The sequence below is a fragment of the Physeter macrocephalus genome, chromosome 19, assembly GCF_002837175.3.
Source record: "Physeter macrocephalus isolate SW-GA chromosome 19, ASM283717v5, whole genome shotgun sequence".
NCBI lineage: Eukaryota > Metazoa > Chordata > Mammalia > Artiodactyla > Physeteridae > Physeter > Physeter macrocephalus.
In genome coordinates, this window is record NC_041232.1 from 6,221,001 (window position 1) to 6,243,758 (window position 22,758).

A 22,758-nucleotide genomic window follows, 5' to 3' on the forward strand; every position below is an offset into this window, starting at 1 on the left:
CTGCCGACTCGGAAATTGGACGTCAGGGTAACTGCTCGGCGGTGGGTTTCACAGGTGTCAGGTGTGGTGGATACTCAGTGAAGAGCTGTGGATGATGGTGGTGGAGACGTGCAGGTGAGGAGGACCGTGGTGATGGCGGTATCCCTGAGTCCCTGGGTTCCATGTGGAGCTGGATGCTCCAAAGAGGCCATTTACGTGTTTTGGCCGTGTTTACAAACACAGGAGGGAAAGGGAATGAGTTGTACTAGAAAAATGATCGAGACCCAGCAGGAAAGAATAGTATGAATAATAGGACCTGTGTTCCTCTTACTTAAAGCACCTGAAGGCAGTTGAGAATTCACGTTTGACCGGTATGTGCTGAGGGCCCACCTAGAGCCCCACACGCTGCCTGTGAGGTCTCGGCGTCAGTGCTGTCCCGTGGGTTCAGGAACTGAGGGGGAGGGAGGTGAGAGTCTTGTTGATGTTCTCAGAACCCCCTCCACCTCTCCCCTAACCACACATCCCATCATCTAGTAGTTCCGGGTCCCCCAGAGCTCCCGATCCAGCACGCGGGCCCAGACCCCGTGGCGAAGGCCTCTCCCGGAATGTGCCTTCCCTTCCTGGTCACTGGGCAAGGCTTTCCAACCTTCCAAATCCCACGCAACAGAGGGTCTGGGTCTGGTCCGGAGCTAGAAAGCACAGGTAGGTTAACCGGGGGAGATCAGTATCAAGACTGTTCCCTGTGGTGAAGGGGTAACTGAGATACAGGAGACTGTGTGGTTCTCCTGGGCTGAGGGAGCGAAACCCAGGAAGGACAGACACTGATGAGGTGTGGTTCCCCCTCCACCCACTCTCCAGGAGTGGGCTGTTCCCTGGTCAGGCCAGAGCCGGGCCACCCCTGAGTGTGGGCGGGAGGGGGCCAGGAGCCACCGCCGGCGGGGCCACAGCGGGGCTGCGTGCAGTACGCAGTACACACACACGCACACGCACGCACGCCTCAGGGCAGCACGTGTCGCTCGGGAGAACCGGCTGCAGGAAGCAGCAAGTGAAGAGCAAGTGTGGACAGGGCGTTGGGAGCTGAGGTGGAAGCTGATAACAGCCGCCCGGAGCCCCCTGTGGAGAGGAGCCCCCTCTCCTCTGCAAAGCCTGGGCTTCACCCGTTTTTGTCCTCTCACTGCCCGCCTTCCCTCCAGCCTGGCCGGCCTGGCGCCGCGAGCCCTCCAGCCGTGTTTGCTGCGACAGGCAGTGTCACGGCCCTGGTGAGAGCGAAGGGACGCTTCCTTGGGGAGTAAACAGATTTTAGGGCACTTGGCCTGGTGTTTTCTACTTCAGAAGACACCTTTCTAGAAACTGCAGGGGTCAGAGAGTCGGAGTCCTTGCTGGCATTTGTTGGACTGTGCTCGTGGCAGGTGCGGGGCCGATGCGGAGCCCTTTTGTCCTTCAAACCCAGGGCTTCAGAAGCCAGTGAGCCCTACCCAGACTGACAGATGGAGGCGCAGAATAGCGCTTCCTTGAATCCTCCCTCCTTTTCTGTCTGACAGACGAGGTGTATCTTGCATAGAGACATCACTGTGCTCTCTGTGTTTAAGTTCACATTGGATTATGGCTGATCCTTCCGTGCCAGGGTGACGCTTGTGTGTCCTGGAGGCAGGATGCAGAGGACAGCTCCCAGAGCCCCTGTTCCAACACGTTCGGTCAGTGTTCCCGCTGCCTTTAACCGGAGCTGCCCGTCTGCCGTGCAGCCCGTCTGCCACCACCCACTTCCTTCCCCTCTGCTGGACAGGGGTCCCGTTTGGAGCCCTCGCCCAGGGCTGTGTGTGCTAGGCCAGTACCTGCTGCGAGGTGCTGTCCAGGGAGGACCTGGACCTATGAATTCAGGTACACGGTTCACAGACAGGCTCGCAAGCTCCCAGGCTAGAGTTTCAGAGGCGTTTCCCTCTCCTCGCTGCTAAGGCCACTCTTCACCAAGTCCTGGCAAGTCCTGTTCCCTTCTCTCCGCTGCGTTTCCTCGTCTGAATTACCACGTGCAGCCCGTCTCGTTGGTGCAGGCTGCCTTTCAAGGCTTCATCAGAGGTTCCACAGCAGAGGATGCAGGTCCCCACAGCCTGCGAGAGCCACACTCCCGCTCAGCCTCAGGCCTCCACCATCTGGCTCCCGAGTCCCTCTCCAGCCTTGCCCTCCATGTGCCCCATGGGCCTCATCTGCCCAGGTGGGGCCTCCCCACCCTCACGTGCAGAGCAGCAGCTGAAGGGGCCCAGCATCGTGTCCCACCCTCTGGGGCTGGTGTTTTACACTTCCGTGGTCTCACTCAGTAGTGGTTTCTTGTGCACGTTTTATTTTCTGAGACATTGCATCCTTGTGAGCTCTCGAGCAGGGACTGAGTCCTGAACTGACGTGGCTCCCTGTCGCCCAGTCACCCACCTTAGACACTAGTGGCTGATGGAGAGATCAGAAATCAGTCGTTGGAGAAGACACCTGAGCTCCTCCCAGGACGTGACATCACCCTCTTCAGGCTTGTGCCTCAGACAAGACAGTCCTGTGGGCAGAGTTAGCAGAGAGAGTCCCTTCAAAGGCATGCTGCCTGTGGACCTTTTCTCTAAGCAGCGTCCAGCCTCTTACCTGGCCCAGCACCGCTCAACTACCTTCACTTCACGTGACAGGTGCTGTCGTGACTGGGGACTTGTCTGAGAGTGCTGTGTCCCCGTGAAGCCCATGACCTGTGGAATGACACCTGACAGAGACTTATCAGGGTTGGGGCCCTGGCAGGTGGAGTCCAGGGAAGGTCTGCAGGGGTGGGGCTGCCACCCCGTCCAGTGATGCCTGGTGACCCCGGATCATGCGAGGATGGGTCTGGTTCTGCCCGTGGCAGGTAGCCTGAGCCCCCCCACCATTGCCCATGTGCCGGGCAGCAGTGCTCTGGCTGGGCAGCGAGCAGCTGTCACTGTCACAGCTGCTGACCCATCCCCGAGGTCAGGGTACCATCAGCCCAGCTGCTCCGGCCCGGCCCCCAGGTCCTCTGGGTGCACTGCAGCAGCCAGCAGTCTGCCCTCCAGAGGGCCTTCCAGAGCCTCCTCCCTGTGCCAGGCCAGGCAGGGGCCTCGGTATGGCCCACGGTGGGGACACGGAGCCCAGGAGTTGACCTCTGGGGTGGTCACTGTGCACATCCTACTTCTTCCTTCCTGGGTTGTACAGCGATACTTTTCTTGGAAAGTAGCTCTTAAAGAAAAAAAGAAACAGTTGGCCCAATAATTTTTACTTCTGCTTTCTTTGGATGCATCTAGAATTTGAAAAAAAGCCACAGGGGGTTTGTACAGACAGAATGTCCCACCAGGCGCGTGTCCCTTTGGGTTAGCTGAATGCCCTCTGCACCCTCAGCCAGCGCCCACAGCAGCACGGCCGTGGACGCTCGCTCCTCCAGAGTGTGGCGGCTTGGGCAACAGAGGGATGGCGGGGGGGGGACCCGGCTGTGACCCTCCCCGAGCCAGCACCCCAGGGCTCAGGGCCGCCCAGCACGTGGCACCTGGTGCCCGCGGTCTGTGGGCCCTGCACGTTCTCCCCACAGGCTCCTGTGGCCGCTTCATCTCTTTATTCACACCTAGCCTGTGTCTAGTCTGGTTTTCACAGTCATTGCCACTTCCGTTATCCAGATTCATCCGGCTTTAGTCTCCACGAGCAATTCTGTTGGAGCATGAGGCGTGTCTGTCTGCTATGGGTCCGCATGCACTCACCCTTCCCTCAGGTCCCTGCCTGGGCCTTGCAGGAGTGATGGGGGTCCCATCAGTGTCAGATTCCCTGCCAGCACCGGGGGAACGAGTGGGGACAGCCCCTGCAGAGCCCGGGGCCATGGGGCCGTCCTGTCCTCGGGGGAGGGACACAGAGGCCTGAGGTGACTTGAGGTCCTGGAATCCGGAACCCTTCTCCTCCGGGGATGTCATCCTGGTTCCCAAAGCTTCTGTCTGCACGCCAGTTCTCTCGCCTGCTGTCCGCTGAAATGGACAGCACATCCCACTTTGGTTGAGACCTCAGTGCCTGTGTGACAGGGTCATTCCTACACTGCCCGTAGGGTCCTGTGCCAACGCAGCATCTCCTGCCCTGGTCCTTCGGGTGCATCATGACTCACTGAGTGCTTTCTGGGACAGCTGCCCTTTGCATGAATCCCCTGCCTTCTGTAGAAACATCTGGATGACCCGGGCTGATCCTTGTCTTTGTGGGACACCCTCAGTGACGGGTGACCGCAGTCTGCCTCCTGGCCTTGCTTCTCTATCCTCCTCCTCGGGTGGCGCCTGTGAGGCAGGTGGGAGTGAGCCCCCCCCATCGCCCCCACTCCCTGAGCGGACCTCCTGGGGGCGGGGGTGCCTGGTCCTCCCCAGGCGTCCCCCCCACTGGGTGTGTCAGCCGCTCCACTCACCCCGCAGGGCCTGATGCACTCCAGCGGCCCTGTGGGCCGGCACCGGCAACTGGTCCTGGTTCTGGAGGGGGAGCTCTACCTCATCCCGTTCGCCCTCCTGAAGGGAAGCTCCTCCAATGAGTACCTGTACGAGCGCTTCGCCCTCATCGCCGTTCCTTCCATCCGCTCTCTCGGTCCTCAGGCCAAGGTAAGTCAGGCCCGCCTGGGTGTTTGGGGCGCCGTCCCTCTGGCTGGGCTGGTGACCGCAGGAGGAGGTGTGGACTCTCTAGTTTGCGGCTGGTGGGGTGACTTTGGAGCAGATCCATCTGAAGGCAGGGGGACAGCCTCCCAAACCCTTTGCCACCCCAGGAGGCCACCGTGTATGTCATTTCTCTCTGCGTTGCTTTGCTGTGACACCAGGGTTGGGAGCTACTCCCAGCACTGAGTCAGACTGGAGGCCGTGCCGCCTGTCTGAGGAAGCGGGTCACCCCCTGGGGGCCGCGCTCACCCGCCAAGCTGACAGCTGAGTGGGCGCCGAGTGTGCCCAGCAGAGGGGCCGCAGGCAGGGAGGGCAGACAGATGGGATTAGCGTCAAGTGGGCAAGGGCCCCACAGGCCGACAAAGAACCGAAAACAAATGGGTGACTTTCAGGACCTGGGTCTCATTCAGCAAAAATCAGTGTGGGATGAACTCTGTGGACTCAAGGGGGTGACAGTGGCCCACTGCAGGTAAGGGCTTAGCCCACAGCCGCCCCTGGCCCTGCCCACCTACCTAGAGGGCCTTCGGAGGCAGCCCTGAGCCCTCTTCCCTTCTCTAAACTCGCCCAGATACCCTGAGACCCGGGCTCCCTCCTGCCCCGACACTCCTGCCCCAGTCCTGGGCGTGGGCGGCCCCCATGGGACCTGCCTCGGCCTCCGTTGACCTTGGTCATTGGCATGGTTCCAGCCGGGTCAGTTTCTGCCTCACGGGTTTTGGAGATCTTAGTTATGACTGTTTTTGTTGCTGAATTGTACTTCTCATGGGACAGAATCAGTTCAAGGTGAAAGAAATGATTTTCTCCAAGTTTTCCTCACGTGCATGGTTGACTGTGAATCCCATCCATGAGCCAGCTGTGTGCCGTCCGGCACGGAGGCTCGACTCACCCCTCCTGCTGCCAGGGCACCCTGGGAGGCAGAGATGAACCAGAGAGTGGAAGAGTCCCGTCTCCCGACAGGCACCGAGAGGCATTTCTCGTTCCCAGTTTAAGGCATCACTAGGTGGAAACACCAAAAAATTATTTTGAAATAATTTGATACGTGACGTTTTCCCAAAAAAACATCAGAAGGCATCGTGGGGGGAAATCAGAACTTTGTTGGGCTTCTTTATGCTGATTTTATAATTCAGTGATGTTTTTCATCTTTCCAGTTGTAGTGCCTCTAAAGGATTTAATTTGGCCCTGTCACCCCTGTGACTTGCTTTTTGCAAGTTTAAACAAAATCACCCCTCAGAGCCCCTGTTGCATCAGGAGTGGGTTCCCCCTGATTGAGGGGCTCACAGGGGAGCCTGTGGGAGGGAGATGTAGGGCAGGTGATCATGCCCTGCACACCCTCGCCTCCTGCACGCCCTGTCCCACCCCTCTCCGGCTTGACAAACGTCAAGGGGTCTTCCTGCCATCTATCTGGTCTCATTGTTTTCAAGAGCTTGTCACCAGCGGGTGTGATTCTCAGTCAGACATGCACCTGTGTCAAAAAGGTCTTGAAAAGTAGAGTGAACAAGGTTATCAGGAGAACGGGTGGAACCACGCTGGATGCAGCCCTGCTGGAGAGCTGGCATCTGCCTGCCCCAGAGAAGCCCTAATGGGTGGCCCGCCGTCTTCCCTCCCCTCCAGTCTCACCTGCGGAAGAACCCTCCCGCCTACTCCAGCTCCACGTCCATGGCGGCTGTGGTCGGCAACCCCAAGCTCCCATCGGCGGTGATGGACAGGTGGCTGTGGGGCCCGATGCCGTCAGCCGAGGAGGAGGCCTACATGGTGTCCGAGCTGCTGGGCTGCCAGCCGCTGGTGGGCAGCGTGGCCACCAAAGAGCGGGTCATGAGCGCCCTGACCCAGGCCGAGTGCGTCCACTTTGCCACCCACATCTCTTGGAAACTGTCAGCCTTGGTCCTCACGCCCAGTGTGGAAGGCACCCCCGCTGGCAGCAAGAGCTCCTTCGGCCACCCCTACACCATCCCTGAGTCCCTGCGGGTGCAGGACGACACCAGCGATGGCGAGAGCATCTCGGACTGCCCGCCGCTGCAGGAGCTGCTGCTCACGGCCGCTGACGTCCTGGACCTGCGGCTGCCTGTGAAGCTGGTGGTCCTCGGCTCCTCCCAGGAGTCCAACAGCAAGGTCACAGCCGACGGGGTCATCGCGCTGACGCGGGCCTTCCTGGCAGCCGGCGCACAGTGTGTCCTCGTGTCTCTGTGGCCTGTGCCTGTGGCTGCTTCCAAGATGTTCCTGCACGCCTTGTACTCGTCCCTGCTGAATGGCCTGAAGGCCAGCGCGGCCCTGGGCGAGGCCATGAAAGTGGTGCAGAGCAGCAAGGCCTTCTCACACCCCTCCAACTGGGCAGGTAGGGGCTCGGGCGCCTGTCAGAGGGCCTGGGGCGCAGTCGGGCGGTGGGGGGTGAGGATGGGGGCCGGGGGGGCGCTGGGGAAAGACAGTGCGGAGAGGCTCAGGGAGGGGGCCTCTCTGTCCGAGTCAGTCCCTCCTCACTGTGGCATTAAAGTGGCCTTGTGAGCAGGAGCATCAGAACAGCTTGCCGTCAGAGAACGTGACAGGCCCCTCCTGACGTCGTGTACACCGGGTGACCCATTTTACGGCCCCCATATGAATCCCAGACTGCAGGAAGGAGCAGTCAGTGTGTTTAGAAAGACCTGAGATTTGGTCATCGGAGGACTTGGGTTTGGTCCAGCTCCGCATCAGGCTGTGTGACCTGAGACAGGTTCCTTACCCTCTCTGAAGCTCAGTGTCCTCAGTGGTACCAAGGGGATGACGGTGGTGGTGCCGGCATCTCCCTGTCCACATTTGAGACAATCTGAGGGGTGGGTTGAACGTCTTGTGATGCGTGAGGGGCCGGCGGCGCGTGTGCCCAGTGGTCCCACCGCAGGGCCCTGTGGGGCATGAGGGCCTGGGGGTGGAGGGAGCATATTCCCTGTGACCTCTGGTCTGCCGCTCAGCTCCGTGTGATGACCTGCGACCCGCTGTGGACCCTCCCATGCGGGAGACCCTCCCTTACAGGCTGAGACAGAGTCCAAACCCAGACCCAGGCCTCTCATGCGGCAGGGCCGTTTTGCTGACACACTTCATGATCATTCAGTTTGTGGTGGTCTCTCTGAATTGGCCCCTACACCTCCCCTGGACCTCCAGAGCAGAAGACAATCCCACCAATGCCACAACGAGTGTCTTAAACCTTGAGAAGCAGAGGAACACCAAAAATACTATTTTCAAACATTTACATTTTATTGTTTTAATGGCAAAAAAATATGCCATTTTAAAAGTTGGGAACAAAATGGCTTTCACCTTACTCTTCCCCTCAAAGTAAATCCAGTTGACGTGAGCTGAGGTTGCTGGTGTCGTTCCCCAAAGGCGGGTGAGCCCTGAAGCGGGGCTGTGGCGTCCCGAGCCCAGTGGCCAGCAAACAGGAGCCCGCGGGGGCCGCCCTGGGCATGGCGCTGTGTTGCTCACAGCCAAGGGCTCATGCCGGGTGGGTGAGCCATGTTGTTGAGGAGTGGAACATGTTTACTTCACAAACACATCATAGCTGTGGTCTTGTTCAAAAAGGTATTCAAAATTCAAAGCAGAATCTATCCTGTTTCCTCACGTGGCTGAAGAGAAACATTCAGTTGGTCCAGCAGGCCTCCTCTCTGGCAGCCCTCAGCTCACGGCTGGGCCCTCCCTCCGCGAGGCAGGGGGCAGGCAGGCCCTGCGGGTTTGGGCCTGGCCGTGTTGCCAGACTTCTTCTGCCAGGAGATGCGGAAATCAGAGGCGATCACGCCCGGGGTTTCCATGATTGTTCTCAGCACATGGTGTCTGTTTATATCTGTTCTCAGCAGTCAGAAGGGGCTCTGAGCCCCACGTGGTCCCGCAGAATGTACTGCAGGGTTTGCGGGGACCCAGCCCCTGTGCTTGGCCATTTATTCCTGACAGGGCCTCCCAACCCCACCTTGCATCTTCCCAGTGTGCTTACGGACATGATATTTTTGTCATCGTTCAGTTTCAGTGACAGACAATAGAAAAGCCAACTCTGTTCTGTGGGAAATGGTGTTTAAAGATGCTGCCCTGTTACCCTTAAAAACAGCCTTGGCACATTCATTCTCAGAAAACCCTTCCACTCCATTACTTGAGGCAGGTTGGTCCTAAAGTTGCTGGGGGAGGCTGCTCCGCTGTACCTCCCCCAGGCCCTGCTTATGGAAGTGGGTGCCGAGGAAGAGGAAGGGAGACGGGATCCAGGCAGACGTGTGGCTCCTTCCTCCCCAGCCTAGGTTCCGTTTGCTCGTCTTACAACTGGGGGATACCTCCTCCTGTCCCCTTGTCTGGTGGCCCCGAGGAGTCAGGCACACCCGCCCCTCCATCCCCGGGCACATTCCAGACCGACACAGATTAATTTCAGGGAAAACAAGGCAGATCATTCCTCGGGACGGTGGCCAAACCAGGGAGGGGCCCTGGGGGCCACACAGCCTTTTCCTGCCTCGCTCACTGCGCAGTTACCTCAGCAGCTTTCCTGAGCAGCTCACCCGGCAAGAGTATCAAACTGCCCCAGTGAGTTAGCCGTCCTGGTCCAGCCCGTGGAGCAGCTGTCCTTGGCAGGCCTCTCTCTGGCACAAATGAGCTGTAGAGACCAGCTGGGCTGGCTGAGGGTGGCTCTGAGGTGCTTTCTGGGCTCCCCACAGGGTTCCTGCTCATCGGGAGTGATGTGAAGCTCAACAGTCCCTCCTCGCTCATCGGCCAGGCCCTCACCGAGATCCTCCAGCACCCAGAGCGGGCGCGGGATGCCCTGCGAGTGCTGCTGCACCTGGTAAGGGGCACGGGGCCCTCGCGGCAGGCGGCCGGAGATGCACAAGGAGCAGGGAGAGGCTGGAGGGATCCCACAGCACCGGGGGGCGTGAGCAGGTGGAGGGGACGTTGTCCCCAGACGTCCGTGCGGTGGGCACAGTGTGCAGTGTCACACCGATGGCTGCAGCCATCCTCGCCCAGACCCTGTGGGAGTTGGCCAAGGGACGCCCTGGAGCAGGGCCTGACCACAGGTGCTTCCGCCCCCATGGCTTTGGGCAAGTGACCTTCCTCTCCGAGCCTCAACTTCCTCGAGTAGAAGGGGGGGATAAAACTTTACCTTTTCAAGGTTCTTGTGAGGGTTAGAGAAAAGGTGAGTAGCTGGCACACAATAGGGTCCCAGTAGCTGAGAACTGGTATTTTATAATCAAAGGACACTGGCCTTTCCCTAAACTCAATTGGAAGAGTCCAAGCCCTGGTGAGAACACAGAGGCCCCACGCCATTTTCTACAGAATTGAAAGGTTATAAATCAAGCCAGAAAACAGTGACATAAAACTTGTTCCACCCTTCCACCTTGATAACCTAGAAGGCAGTTTCAAATAATTTAGAATTCTTAGCTTTCTTGGAGTTCTGTGCCAGAAAGACCAGTGCAGCCCCAGCCCAGACCCCGTGAGGCAGGGGGAGGTGGGGGACAGCCCACGCTACAGCCGAGCTCTTTCCAAACCCAAGGCAAACAGCCACCCCGTAGCTTAGAGGTGCACACACGGCTCTGCCTGTGCTCAGAAGGAAGGACCCAGTGAAGGCTTCTCCATGGGTCCTGGCAGTGGGCTGGGGCCGGCTTCTGGGTGGGCACGTTCCCTTGGCCAGCGGAACACTGTGGCCCATGGGGCTGGGCATCAGCTCTGCGTGGCCTCCAGTGAGGGATCAGTCACGGACATTTCCTAAGCTCAGCTCTGCCTGAAGGAGGTTTTTTCAGGCCTGACAGAAATCACCGTGTGAACAAGAATGCTGGAGCCTGAAACCTCTGACAGCTCTTGGGCCAGACGCAAGGCACCCACGCTGCCTGCCACCGGGTGGATGTGCTCGTGCTTTGAGAATTTGGGGGAAGACTTTCTCAACTGATCTTAACCTGTGCCTGGAAGCTGCACGGAGCCTTTATGTTGCTCAGCACTAGGACCCCTGTCAGGTCCCTCTCACCCCGAGAGGTGCCCTCCTTCCTTGCCGTAGCCCATTTGCTTTCTCCTCCCAGGCCAGGCCTCTCTGCTCCCATTCAGCCTTGAGGCCCCTCGAGTACATCTAAGGGTTTTCTCTTTTTTCTTGGCTTCATCTTGTGGGGTGAGTGTAGGGGCCATGGGCCCCTACACAGTTCACCAGTCTTTTCCTCCTTCTAACTATCCACTGGACAGTGTCTCTAGGGCCCTTTGGCTGCCTGTCTGTCCTGCCCGGGAACGTGTGTTTCCTCCTGCCTCTGATGTCAGCCCCCAGCATCCCAGGGTTTTACTCTAAGAAAAGTCTCAAGTGACATCCTGGACAACTCTCCTTCCCCTCCAGTGATGGCACATGTGCCCCAGAGCAGATGACATCTCAGAGGGACTGAGGTTTCCCTTAGAGAGAAAAACCACCGAGGGAAGGCCTGCAGCTGTTGCAGGTGCTGTGGATGCTCCCTGGGAGAGTTAAGGTGGCAGTTACCTGGTAGCACTGATTAAGGCCCTGGAAGGTGGAAGGGGCCCGTGTGCAGGTGGACACAGGTTCCAGAGGTCAGCGCTACAGGATGAAGGAGGAGTCGGAGGCCTGGGGGACGAAGGCCCCACCGTGGGCACTGCTTGGTGTGTGTGAGGTGCACAAGCAGTGAGGGGGGTCCTGAAGGCCTGAGGGTTCATCCTAGTGATGGGGGCGCAGCCATTGCAGGGTTTGGGGCAGGTCCCTGGCCGGAGATTGGTTTTCAGACAAGTCACTTCAGTGTCTGTGGAGGACAGCCCAGAGCTGGGTTAGGGAAGGGACAGGACTCTTCTGAGTCTCCAGCCCTCGGCTCTGATGGTAGCAGCCCCTCCCTTGCAAGACACTGGCTGCTGCTGCAGAGTGTGGTCCTCAGGCCTCGGTGCCTGGTGGCAGCTGCCAGCCCTGCAGAGCTTCCCACGTGGGCTTTGTGTTCCCCCAAAGCCACTTGGAGAGAAAACAGGGTACCCCCCCGCCCACCCCGCGCAGAGCAGCACCTCACTCCCCCCTCCCCTGCAGGTGGAGAAGTCCCTGCAGCGCATTCAGAACGGGCAGCGCAACGCCATGTACACATCCCAGCAGAGCGTGGAAAACAAAGTGGGCGGCATCCCTGGCTGGCAGGCCCTCCTCACCGCTGTGGGCTTCCGGCTGGACCCCCCGGCCAGCGGTCTGCCGGCAGCCGTCTTCTTCCCAACCTCCGACCCGGGCGACCGGCTCCAGCAGTGCAGCAGCACCATCCAGTCCCTGCTGGGTGAGCCTCGGCTGACAGCTCGAGCAGGGTAGTGGGTGGCCGTGGTCCCTGCTGGGTCTTAGATGGGGAGGAGTGAGGGTCTTCCCGAGAAGTGCCGAGGAGTCCCAGCCACAGACTCCTCCTGATCTGGGGGAAAGGAGTGCTCCTGACCTGGTGTTTCCATCTGATGGCAACACATCCTCTGCCCCTTCCTGGAGTGACATGAGGTCTTGCTGGGCAAACAGGAGCTGCTATTAACATTTTATCAGCAGCTTCGGATCTGACAGAGCTGTGTGGCTGACCCCAGGGTGCCGCAGGGCACAGACGCTCAGGGCTGCCCTTTGTGCTTCACTCGAAGCAGGTGATGCTGCCTGAGCGACTGGTTGGGGTCCTGGCATGTGACCGTATGCCTGGAGGACACAGCAGGGTCAGGACTGGCCCTGCCTCCATCTGCCCTTCTCAGAGACAAGTCAGACACGGATACACACATCTGGCTGTCCCGAGCTTCTGAAAATGCCACCAAAGCTGAGCGTTTGGGGTGTGTTCCCCTCGGAGGTGCAGGACTGTGGGTGCAGAGGCCCCTCCGGATAACGCCTGCCTCCTCCTTGCTTTAGGTCTGCCCAACCCTGCCCTCCAAGCCCTCTGCAAGCTCATCACTGCCTCGGAGACGGGCGAGCAGCTCATCAGCCGGGTGAGTTGAGCCAGGACAGCTGAGCCCAGGTCTGAGGACTGTGCTGGGTTGGAAAGACAGTGATTTGGCCCCAAATAGGAGCCTGCACGTGATGCAGCCTCACTGCTTTTTTTCAGCTTTTGTAATGAGAAGGAAAAGGCAAGGGCTGGGAGTAGAACTGCCCTCTCTGACAGGTGCAGGCAGAGGAGCAAGTTCTCCCAGTGTCCTCCCTGGGCACTGAGTCCCAAGGGCCTCAGAGGATGCTTAAGGGGCCTCAGTCACCTGTAGTCTCAGGGCATTTCCTGAACTCTCCATTCAGTAGTCTCCTGCACCTTATCATCCCTAACCACCAACTGTTTCTGCTGATTGACAAGTGTTGCAGCCACCTTACCCAAGCCAGCAGGTGTAGGGCCATCCCGTCAGGGTGGCTACAGGTGCTCCAATACTTACTTATTCTTAGATCAAAGTATGACCCCTGCCTGAAACAAAACCACCACTGAGGCATAGTGGTGAACACAAAGTCACGTCTCATGAAAGATACTGCCTAGCAGGTTTTCAAAAAGTGCTTTCTTTTAGGAGAATGTAGATCTAATTCAGAGAATTGGAGGATTCTAACCCTTAAGCATCATGTAGGCCCTTCCCAACTTGGCCTAAGAGCTTCTGATCTTCCCACTGGCCAGTGAGGGTCTGGAACAAGCACTGGGGTGACAGCATAGCAACCCCTAAAGAGCAGAGAGTTTTCTCTGGTCACCTTAGAGTGTAATAATTTGAAAAATACGTTATTAGGTTATCAGCAGATTTCATTTTAGCAGAACTGTTTCTATGTGGAAATAAAGCTGCTCCATCTAGGGTTAACCTCTGCAAATCTGATTGATTGGTTCCTGGAGCCTCCCCCTACCTGGGGTGGTTTCCAGCTTGGATTTGGAACGTAGCTCACTGATCTGGCCCCTTCACTGAGTTTCTGCTCATTTTGTAGTATGTGTGTTAGACCTGCTTGTTCAGTAGAATCAGGAAGACACTTAAACATCCTGAACCCAGGAGGGCTACAAGCCTATGCTCTACAAAACGAAAAAGCTAGAGTTACATTTACAGGGCCAGGCTGAGCATCCAAACAGCCAATAGCTTAATTTCTAGCTTTTGGTGGCAGCACAGGGACCTCCACAGGGAAGCGTCCCGGGCCGCCCCCAGTGGCTGGGGGATGGTAGGCATTTCCGAGTCACTCTGGAACCAGAGTGGACTTCGCTCTACAGAGTGGCCTATCCGTGCCCACTGTGCCCCTCCCCCTCTCCTGGCGAGGAAGGGCAGGGCCTGGCCGACCCTGGCCCCACCCCAACCCCCAGCGCATCTGGCCTGGGCGTGGCTGTGCGTTCTCCTGTGTGTCCCTGCTGACTCTCACTCCTCTCCCCTCCGGGTCAGAGCCGCGGGCCCGGTGTGGTGCTTCCTACAGCAGTGATCAGCTTGTGTTGCGTAACTACCTGTGCTTAAGTCTAAATTCTCTTCTTTCTCTCTTTTTCTTTCTTCTTCTTATAATCTGCTGGCCGAAGGCTGTTAAAAATATGGTTGGAATGGTGAGTACCACTCTGAGTAGCACTGTTGTCAGGTGAGCCCCTCAACCCGCCCACCCCGAGGTCCCCCTGGCACTGCTGTCTCGCCAACACGCGCTCAGGCTGGGGGGGCAGTGCCGCTGGCTCAGGTGGTCTGCCCCGTCTCCGCTCTGGCTCCCCTTTCCTGCTCCACCCTTCTTGTGCTCTTGATTTGACCTTTCAAGTTCCCTCAGAACAGCAGGGGCAGGAGCAACACACTGTGAAACCACACGAGGCCCCGGGTGGAGTTCACACATTCAGCAGGTTGTGTCTGGGAGACCCGACCCCTCCTCTAGGCCCCGAGTCCCCTCCTGCACTCATAGCCCCGTGGCCAGTGTGCGAGGCAAGAGGCTGCAAGCAGAAACCCTGCCTGGGGGCTGGCCCTCGAGCTCCCACAGAGAAGGACAGCAGGACAGTAGGCATGGAGGCACCGTAAAGAGAATTTCAGATGCTACCCACGTGTTAAGGTCATTAGCGATGATAATGACAGGTGACACAAGAGAAACTTGGGGACAAACCCCTGGGGGGCCAGATGCAGCGGATGCTGACGCTCTCCCCGCTCAGCTCCACCAGGTGCTGGTCCAGCTGCAGGCCGGTGAGAAGGAGCAGGACTTCGCATCAGCCCCCATTCAGGTCTCCATCAGCGTCCAGCTGTGGCGGCTCCCGGGATGTCACGAATTCCTGGCGGCTCTAGGTAGGGTAGAGCATCCTTGACTTCGTTGGTTTCTTTCATTCTATTTTTTTAAAACCTATTTTTCTCATTTCTGTTGGGTAAAGTTGATAGACTCTTAGGGGTCTTAGTGTTTTCTTAGTTTATTACTTAAAAATAGCTAATGCAAAGACTCTAGTGCTTTAGCACAATTTCCAAATGGCCTTCCAGCTTTGTCCCACTCTCCCTACATTATGATTTCCTCTCTCTCATTTGTAGCCACTGCGTTAAGATGAATCTGTTAGGTTCAAGTACTGTTGGGAGTCAGGCCATGATTAAAGAAAATAAAGTCAAGTCATAAAACAATATTGGTCCCTATCACTGGAACTTGGCAGAAAAAAATACAATTGAAACCACCTTTGATTGACCACGGGGACCTAGAACTGCGTATTCCAGGATCCTCTTTCAATCCAGAACACTCTTCCTTTTTCAACATTGTAACCCAACTGAGGCAGCTCCCAACAATATCGCTACTTTTTTACTACAGGTGCATTTATTGATAAAACACCTTGAGAGGCTAAGCTGCTCTCCTCCTGCCCCACTTAAGTGCCTGTGTGACTTGCCGGAGAGCCATTTACTCCACATATTTTTTTTGTTTTGTTTTTCAACACCTGTTCTATGTCGGGCAATGTTCTAGGCACTGGGGATGCAGCAGTGAGCAAAGGACAAAAAGCCCTGCCCTCTTACCAGAGTTTTCATGCTAGAGGGGGAGACAGACATACAAAGACCTAATCTAAGGGGAGCACCTCAGAAGGTGAGGAAGCACCATGACAGACAAAAGCATCGGGGTCACAGTGATGTGCTGGAGGAGTGGAGGCAGGGAGGCTGGCAGGCCCAGAGCCTGTGGATGAAATCCAGGCCGAGGGAAGAGTTTCGGTGAACCTGGGCAAGGTGCAGGGGACACAGGGGCAGAAGAGACAGAGGATGGGGTAGATCCTGGGGCTGTGAGGCCAGTGGAAGGCCCTTGGTTTTTAACCTGATGGAGTGCGGCATCTTTGGAGGTTGACATGGCCTGGATTCACTGGTACAGGGACTAGCCATCAAACATGGCAGGGCAGAGATTTCCTTTTTAAGGAACTTCTCTTCTGCTTGGGAGGCCTGGATATTCATTCAGTATTGGGCCATCTTTGCTAGCCCATTTGTAGATGACCTTTCCCAGCCCAACTCTGCTTAGGGTAGGCTCCACTTGTTTTTGAAGGTAAAGGGGGAAAGTCACACAGCCCCGCAGGGGCTCCAAATCCCCTGTGAGTAGATGCTTTGATGTCCTTTATGATTTGTACTATTTGCTTGTTTTCTGTGGACTTAAAACATAGGCTTCTTGGTGTAAACATAGTAAATTTATATCTGAATAGATAAGTCGGGAGCAGATGGAGCAAGGGTGAGAAAGATCAGGTCCACAACCCAGGTTGGGTCTCTTCATCTTTGTGACAGGCTGCAGGGTGAGGCAAGAACGAAGCCAAGGCCTTTCTGTATAAAGGAAAAGCTCTTGTCCTCAAGCAGGGCCTCAGCCCCCCTTTGAGTGCGGGTGTGACGGAGCCAGCCCTCCTCCCCTGTGGACAGGCTGTTTCTGATGCCCCTTTGCCAGGTGTGTCACTGGCTCTCTCTGGCGTTGGGATCCTGGGTGACTTTCGTTGATGCTCCTCTATGTCTCTGTACTTTGCAAAATCCCAGTGATACTCAAGGGGTGAGTTGGGTGCACATACTTCTGATTTTTAAATTCTCTGGACTGAGACTGGGGAGAAGCGCCCCCTCCAGCCTTGGCACCATCACACCCGTCACAGAGCTGTGGTTTATTTAGAGGACTCAGTTCTATTAGAGCAACCAGTTCAAATTACTTTGATAAGAGTTTTCTAACTAAAAATGTTACATTTATATTATTAGATATTCGTTTTCAAAGTGCTGAGTTCTCTGAGACCTTCCTGTTGTTTTCAGGGACTGTTTATTTTTGAGTTCAGAGAGGAAAATGTCCCATAGCAACCCGAATGCTGAGTGGCTACTCTACTGAATCTAATTCCCAAAGGAATGATAGTGTCAGACCCAATATCAGAGTTACAAGAATAAAAAAGGCAGAGACAGATTTCTCCTTTGGCAAGTGCTCTCCGTCATCCATCAAGTATCATGGGTCCCTGTTGTGGGAACACTGTGAGGTCAGAGGAGGGGAAGGGCCCGGGATCACAGGGCCTGCACCCTGGCTGCCGGCACCAAGCGTCTGCACTGTTTCAGGCAGAGCTCAGTGATCCGCTGAGGTGAGTGAAGACGTTCCATGCTGAGGCTCCCAGGCCCTAACTCCTTGCTTGGTGGCACCACCTACGGACGCAGCACTGGCTCTGGTGTCCGTCTGGCTTCTTCCTCCTACATTCTTCCCGGGAGACGTGCCGGTTGCCTCTGTAATGGCCCCTGATGAGTCTAAGTGCTGTGGCAACAGCTCGTTAGGCAGCCTCCTACTCAGGAGGCTCCCGCCCTTGGCTGTACCAGCTGTGTCTCATTAGAACAGTTAGGCTCAGGAGCAGCCCCTTGGGCTCTGGCAGAGAGGAGTGGAGTTCCTGCAGGGCAGTTCAGCCAATACAGCAGATTCTGCAGCATCAGAGAGCGCTCATCTCAGAGCCCTTGTGGCAGACACAGACCACGCGTGGAGACACTGTCCTTGCCCTTGAGAAGCTTCCACCTTCCCCTGCACTAGCTTTAAATATTGGACCCAATGCCGAACGGAGTGGCCAGTGTCTGTCCTGGACAGTATTCTTTAAGTGGACTGTTCTTCTGCAAAAGAATGGAGACAAGTGTTAATGAGCCTTACTAATTGCCACCCTCCCCTCTGGAGAATGCAATTCAGCGCTCTACGAAGGGACAGAGGTCCACACACAGCAAGGGGGACCACGCTGAGCAGGTGTGATGGTCGCAGAGCTGGCCCCCGTTGGTTCACGTGACTTGAGACGTTCACATGATTGACGTGCAGATGGGGGGCCCAGGCGGGGCTTTCTGAGGGGCCCTAATCCTTTTTAGGACATGGAATCTTCCCTAAGGAAGCAGGTGTTTATATTCTTTGTTTCTATAGGTTTTGATCTCTGTGAGGTTGGTCAGGAGGAAGTAATCCTGAAAACCGGGAAACAAGCCAATCGACGGACCATGCACTTTGCGCTCCAAGCCCTGCTCGCACTCTTCGGTAAGAGCTCCGTGTGGTGCCACCCCAAGTGGCCCCCAGGAGCCACGGGCATGACCCTGATTATGGTTTGGGAAGAGGAAGAATTAAGTGAACGAACCTTTTTTGTGTGTTAGGGAATGTTCAAGTAAACAAACTCCCTGCTCTCGTGGAACTCAACTTACGATGAGCATACATGTAGTATATGTTAGCTGAGGTGCCACCATGTGCTCTGCAGAAAACGTGCAGATTAAGGGACTAAGGAAGTGAGGGTGGCATCGCAGCAGAGGTGATGAGGGAGCAGTGGTGCCCAGAGCCGGGCCTGTAAGGCACTTTCAGACCCTGGGGCAAGCCTGCCTGCCATTCTCAAGAGGCCAAGTGAGGCTAAATGCTGGCTCGGATGGTGGCCAAGGCTTGAAGGCAACCAACAGGGCCTGCTGATCAATGTGCTCAGAGAGAGAGGGCCAAAGGTGACATCCTGTTCTTTGGAACAGCTGCCAGAATGGGGCTGCCTTTGCTGAGACCTTGAAAGTGGCAGAAGGAATGGGATGGGTCTGAGTTCCCTCTTGGACACCTTCACAGGCAGCTGGTTAGACGAGTCCAGTGTGGAGACATAAATGTACACATAGGTCCGAGGGGAAGAGGACTGTGTCCTGTGGGCACTCCTGGGGTCATAGGTCACAGAGATAAGGAGGGGCCCGGGAAGGATCAGTCCACGAGGGCCAGGTGTGATTGTGCAGAATACCAGATTTGGTGGCCACTGTTAACCTTTACATGAACTGGGGAGGACGAAAGCCTGACTGGAGTGGGTTAAGAGCAGCTGGGAGGAGAGGCCGTGTGGAGAGGAGGTTGCTGGGGTGTGGAGTGATGGGGCCGGAGCTGGAAGGGATGTCGGGTGAGGGTTTAGGACAGGGGGCATCACAGATCGCCCCATTCAGAGCAGGAGGCCACCATGGGGTCCCGTGAGATAGGGAGCAGAGTGGAAATGGGCACATGGTGGGGTCTGCAGCGCGCGGGGCTGTGGGTGCTCTCGGGGTGTTTTTGGCCCTTGTGTAAGCTTTACTTTTTCCAACAGGATTGTGTTTTTCAGGCTTATAAGATGAATTCAGTTGTGTATAAGTAACACTTGCATAATGCTTTGCTAGCTTCTATGCATATAAGGATGCTTGTGAAAGAAAAATCAGAACCATACGGAATTCTAACCGTCCTCTGGGCGCCTGTGTTTTGTCTTAGATTCTACTGAGCTGCCCAAGCGCCTCAGCCTTGACAGCTCGTCCTCCCTGGAGTCTCTGGCCTCAGCCCAGTCTGTCTCCAATGCTCTGCCCTTGGGCTACCAGCACCCTCCTTTCTCTCCCACCGGTGCAGAGAGCATAGCCTCAGATGCCATCTCTGTGTACAGTCTGAGCTCCATCGCCTCCTCAATGAGCTTTGTCTCCAAGACTGAGGGTGGGTCAGAGGGCGGAGGTCCTCGAGGAAGGCAGGACTACGACCGGTCCAAGAACGCCTTCCCACAGCGATCCACCCTGCCTCGGAGCCAGCTGTCCCCCCCGACCCGCCCTGCAGACAGCAAAGATGAAGAAGAATACGAAGGGTTTTCCATCATCAGCACTGAGCCTTTGGCGGCCTACCAAGAAAACAGACAGACTCGCTTCTCACCAGATCACAAACAGTCCCGCGTCGGGACAGCTGGCGGTGTGAAAGTTTCGGTAAGCTCCAAGGGGAGCATAAGCACTCCAAACTCTCCAGTTAAAATGACTCTGATTCCCAGCCCAAACTCACCCTTCCAGAAGGTTGGAAAACTAGCAAGTTCAGATACGGGAGAATCAGACCAGTCTAGCACAGAAACAGATAGTACCGTGAAATCCCAAGAAGAAAGCAACCCAAAGCTTGATCCACAAGAGTTGGCCCAGAAGATTCTAGAGGAGACACAAAGCCATCTCATTGCGGTGGAACGTCTTCAGAGGGGCGGTGGTCAAGGTAAGGGCACTAATCCTGAAGATGGCATTTCCGTGCCCAACAGCACTGCTGTCTTCAGAGCGTCAGAAACAAGTGCGTTCAGCAGGCCTGCCCTCTCCCACCAGAAGAGCCAGCCGTCGCCAGTTACTATCAAACCAAAGCCCCCAGCCAGAAGCTCTTCCCTACCCAAGGTGAGTTCAGGATACAGCAGCCCCACCGCCTCAGAGGCGTCCATCAAAGACAGCCCGAGCCAGCACAGTGGCCGGCCGTCGCCCGGCTCCGACTCCCAGACTTCCCTGACCGACCAGCCTCTCTTTAAGCTGAAGTATCCCAGCTCTCCTTACAGTGCTCACATTTCCAAATCACCAAGGAACATGTCCCCGAGCTCAGGCCACCAGTCTCCTGCTGGAAGTGCACCGTCCCCAGCTCTCTCCTATTCCTCAGCTGGCTCAGCTCGCTCGAGTCCAGCCGACGCTCCTGACATAGACAAGCTGAAGATGGCAGCCATCGACGAGAAGGTGCAGGCTGTACACAACCTGAAGATGTTTTGGCAGAGCACACCCCAGCATTCCACGGGACCAATGAAAATATTCCGGGGGACCCCTGGAACGATGACTTCCAAGAGAGATGTCCTCAGTCTATTAAACTTGTCGCCTCGGCACAACAAGAAGGAGGAAGGAACAGACAAGCTGGAACTTAAGGAGCTGTCTTTGCAGCAATGTGGAGAAACGCCCCCAAAAGCCCCCCCCAACGGACACTGGCATACAGAGACCACCTCGCTGAGCACGCTGCCGCTGCCCGCCGGCCCTCCTGCCGCAGTGCCCACGCGTCCTTTGAGACTTCCTTCTGGAAACGGCTACAAGTTTCTGTCCCCAGGAAGATTTTTTCCTTCCTCTAAATGCTAAAACATCTTTTATACCCACCAACACCGACTTGGAGCACAGCGGCCCACAGCCCAGCTCTCCGCACTCACTCGGCCTGCTCCTGAGTGCGGCCACCCCAAGCATGGGTGTGCTCTCGGGGCGCGGGCGCCACCACTCCCAGATGCCACACACACACACTGGTAGCCCCTCTGGGACTCTGGGCCAGGTTTACCAAAAGCCAGGACTTCTGTGGGGTTGGTACAGGAGGCTCATGGAATTTTCTACACATGTCACCAAATGTTTACCTTGGAACTCCCTGCTTCTCATCTTTGATGTGATTCTTCAACAGGATTTTTGTACAAAAATGGTCATGGTTCTGGGGTGGGGAGAGAAAGGGAGCACATATTTTGCTAAGAGGTATATATGCAGTACCTTTTATACGCAGAAATACAAACAGAGCTTTTTTAAGGCTTTCAGGTGCTGGTTGGGGGTAGGGTATATAAAATCTCTCTAAGTTGAGTTCTACATGAAAGTGTTATAGTAGCCAAAAAACAGGATACTGGTTTTAAAAATGCCAATGATTTATAATTAAATTGTAGCAGTTTTGGTCTCATGATATTGTAACATCAGAGTAACAAGGCAATAATTCACTTCCTGAACTCTGTTTGAGGGCTACAAATGTCCCTGGGGCCCCACTGTCAACCAAACTTGAATTTTCTTAAAAAAAAATTTATGTAACTCTTATCCAGGCATTTTAGAACTATGCAATTGTGATTTAAAAATGCAACTTTGTGCTTTTAAAACATTACTGACCTTTTTTGTACGTGGATAAACAACTTGGTTTTATTATCAATAGTACTTTGCATTTATAGCTATTATTTTTAAAAGCTCAAAAAGTTTTTTAAAATGTCAAATTTTGAATAGTCATCAATAAGCAATTATCAAGTTTGGAGGGGGGAGTTTGAAATTATTCAGTTTCCTTATAAGCAAAAAAAAAAAAAAAACAACAAAAAACAAAAAAAAAACCCAAAAAACAAACAAAAAAAACAAAAGAAAAATCCCATGGCTAACCAGATTTAACCAGAATCTAGCCTTCCAGCTCTTATTCCCTTTATTACCTGCTTAATTTTATTATCTTTTCCCAACACCAGGCTTCTAAAACCCCTTCTGTCTAAATCTGTCACCAGGTTCCCACAATCCCAGCACCTCACATCTGTGAGCTGCATTTGGACCCTCATCTTAGTGTGACCAGCGCCCCTTGCTCCTGTGGTCCGAAGGACAAATCCCCTCCCCACCCCACAGAAGACTTTAATGTCCACAGCCTCAGAAGCAGGGGGCCTTCTGCTGGGATATACATCTGAATTACTGCTGAACAGGGAAAGAGATTCCTAAAAGTGTTGTCATAGAAAAAAAAAAAAAAGAGGGACTTTTCCTATAGCTATGACAGTTCACTGATACTGTTGCCAGCTGGGACAAGACAAAAGAACAGTCTAGGTAGGGGTAACCATTAACATATTTAAATAAAGAAAAGTGCTGAAAATCATGTTAGTCCTAAGTTTAGTTGGAGAATTTACATAAGCCTCCTTTAGGTAATTCTAAAATTGAAATCCTACCATCCTCACTTTTAGGGTCCATCATACAACGGAGGGCAGCCTCTTGTCCCAGGACATGAGCCACAGAGGGAGTGGACAGAAGGGGCCTGGCAGGAGGGACACTAACATCAAGACCTCCAGGGAGAGTTTTTAACCCTGGATAGGATCTCACTTTATAAACATACACTGACCAGTTAGTTGCCCTGTTCCTCACTGTACTCTGAAAAGAGGAAGAGATAATATTTATTCAATTTGTCTTACTCTCCTGAGCTATGTCATAGAAGCTTTTTGTGTTTAACCCAACAGCCATGTTGACAAAAGCAAAAGAAAGAATGTCCCATTCTAACCCTGATCCCAACACTGGAAGAGAAATACTTTATAAAGAAGCAAGCAACTATGAGGTTGTCTTTATGTCTTTTATAAATGGT

The 22,758-nt window shown here is 55.1% G+C and overlaps 1 protein-coding gene across 3 annotated transcripts in view; it reads left to right on the top strand.

Annotated features, from left to right (window-relative positions):
* Positions 1–21,049, top strand: part of TTC28 (tetratricopeptide repeat domain 28) — a 587,392-nt gene extending 566,343 nt beyond the window's left edge. For 2 of the 3 annotated variants that reach the window (XM_024120941.3, XM_028480239.2), the window contains 9 exons: positions 4,395–4,574; positions 6,234–6,954; positions 9,275–9,399; positions 11,611–11,842; positions 12,436–12,512; positions 14,036–14,059; positions 14,639–14,768; positions 17,836–17,943; positions 19,153–21,049. In XM_024120941.3, coding sequence (XP_023976709.1) covers positions 4,395–4,574; positions 6,234–6,954; positions 9,275–9,399; positions 11,611–11,842; positions 12,436–12,512; positions 14,036–14,059; positions 14,639–14,768; positions 17,836–17,943; positions 19,153–20,780 — 3,225 coding nt within the window. In that variant the 3' untranslated portion in view covers positions 20,781–21,049. The remainder of the gene's footprint in view (positions 1–4,394; positions 4,575–6,233; positions 6,955–9,274; positions 9,400–11,610; positions 11,843–12,435; positions 12,513–14,035; positions 14,060–14,638; positions 14,769–17,835; positions 17,944–19,152) is intronic. The other variant, XM_028480238.2, reaches the window with a different exon arrangement.
* Positions 21,050–22,758: the final 1,709 nt, after the last annotated feature.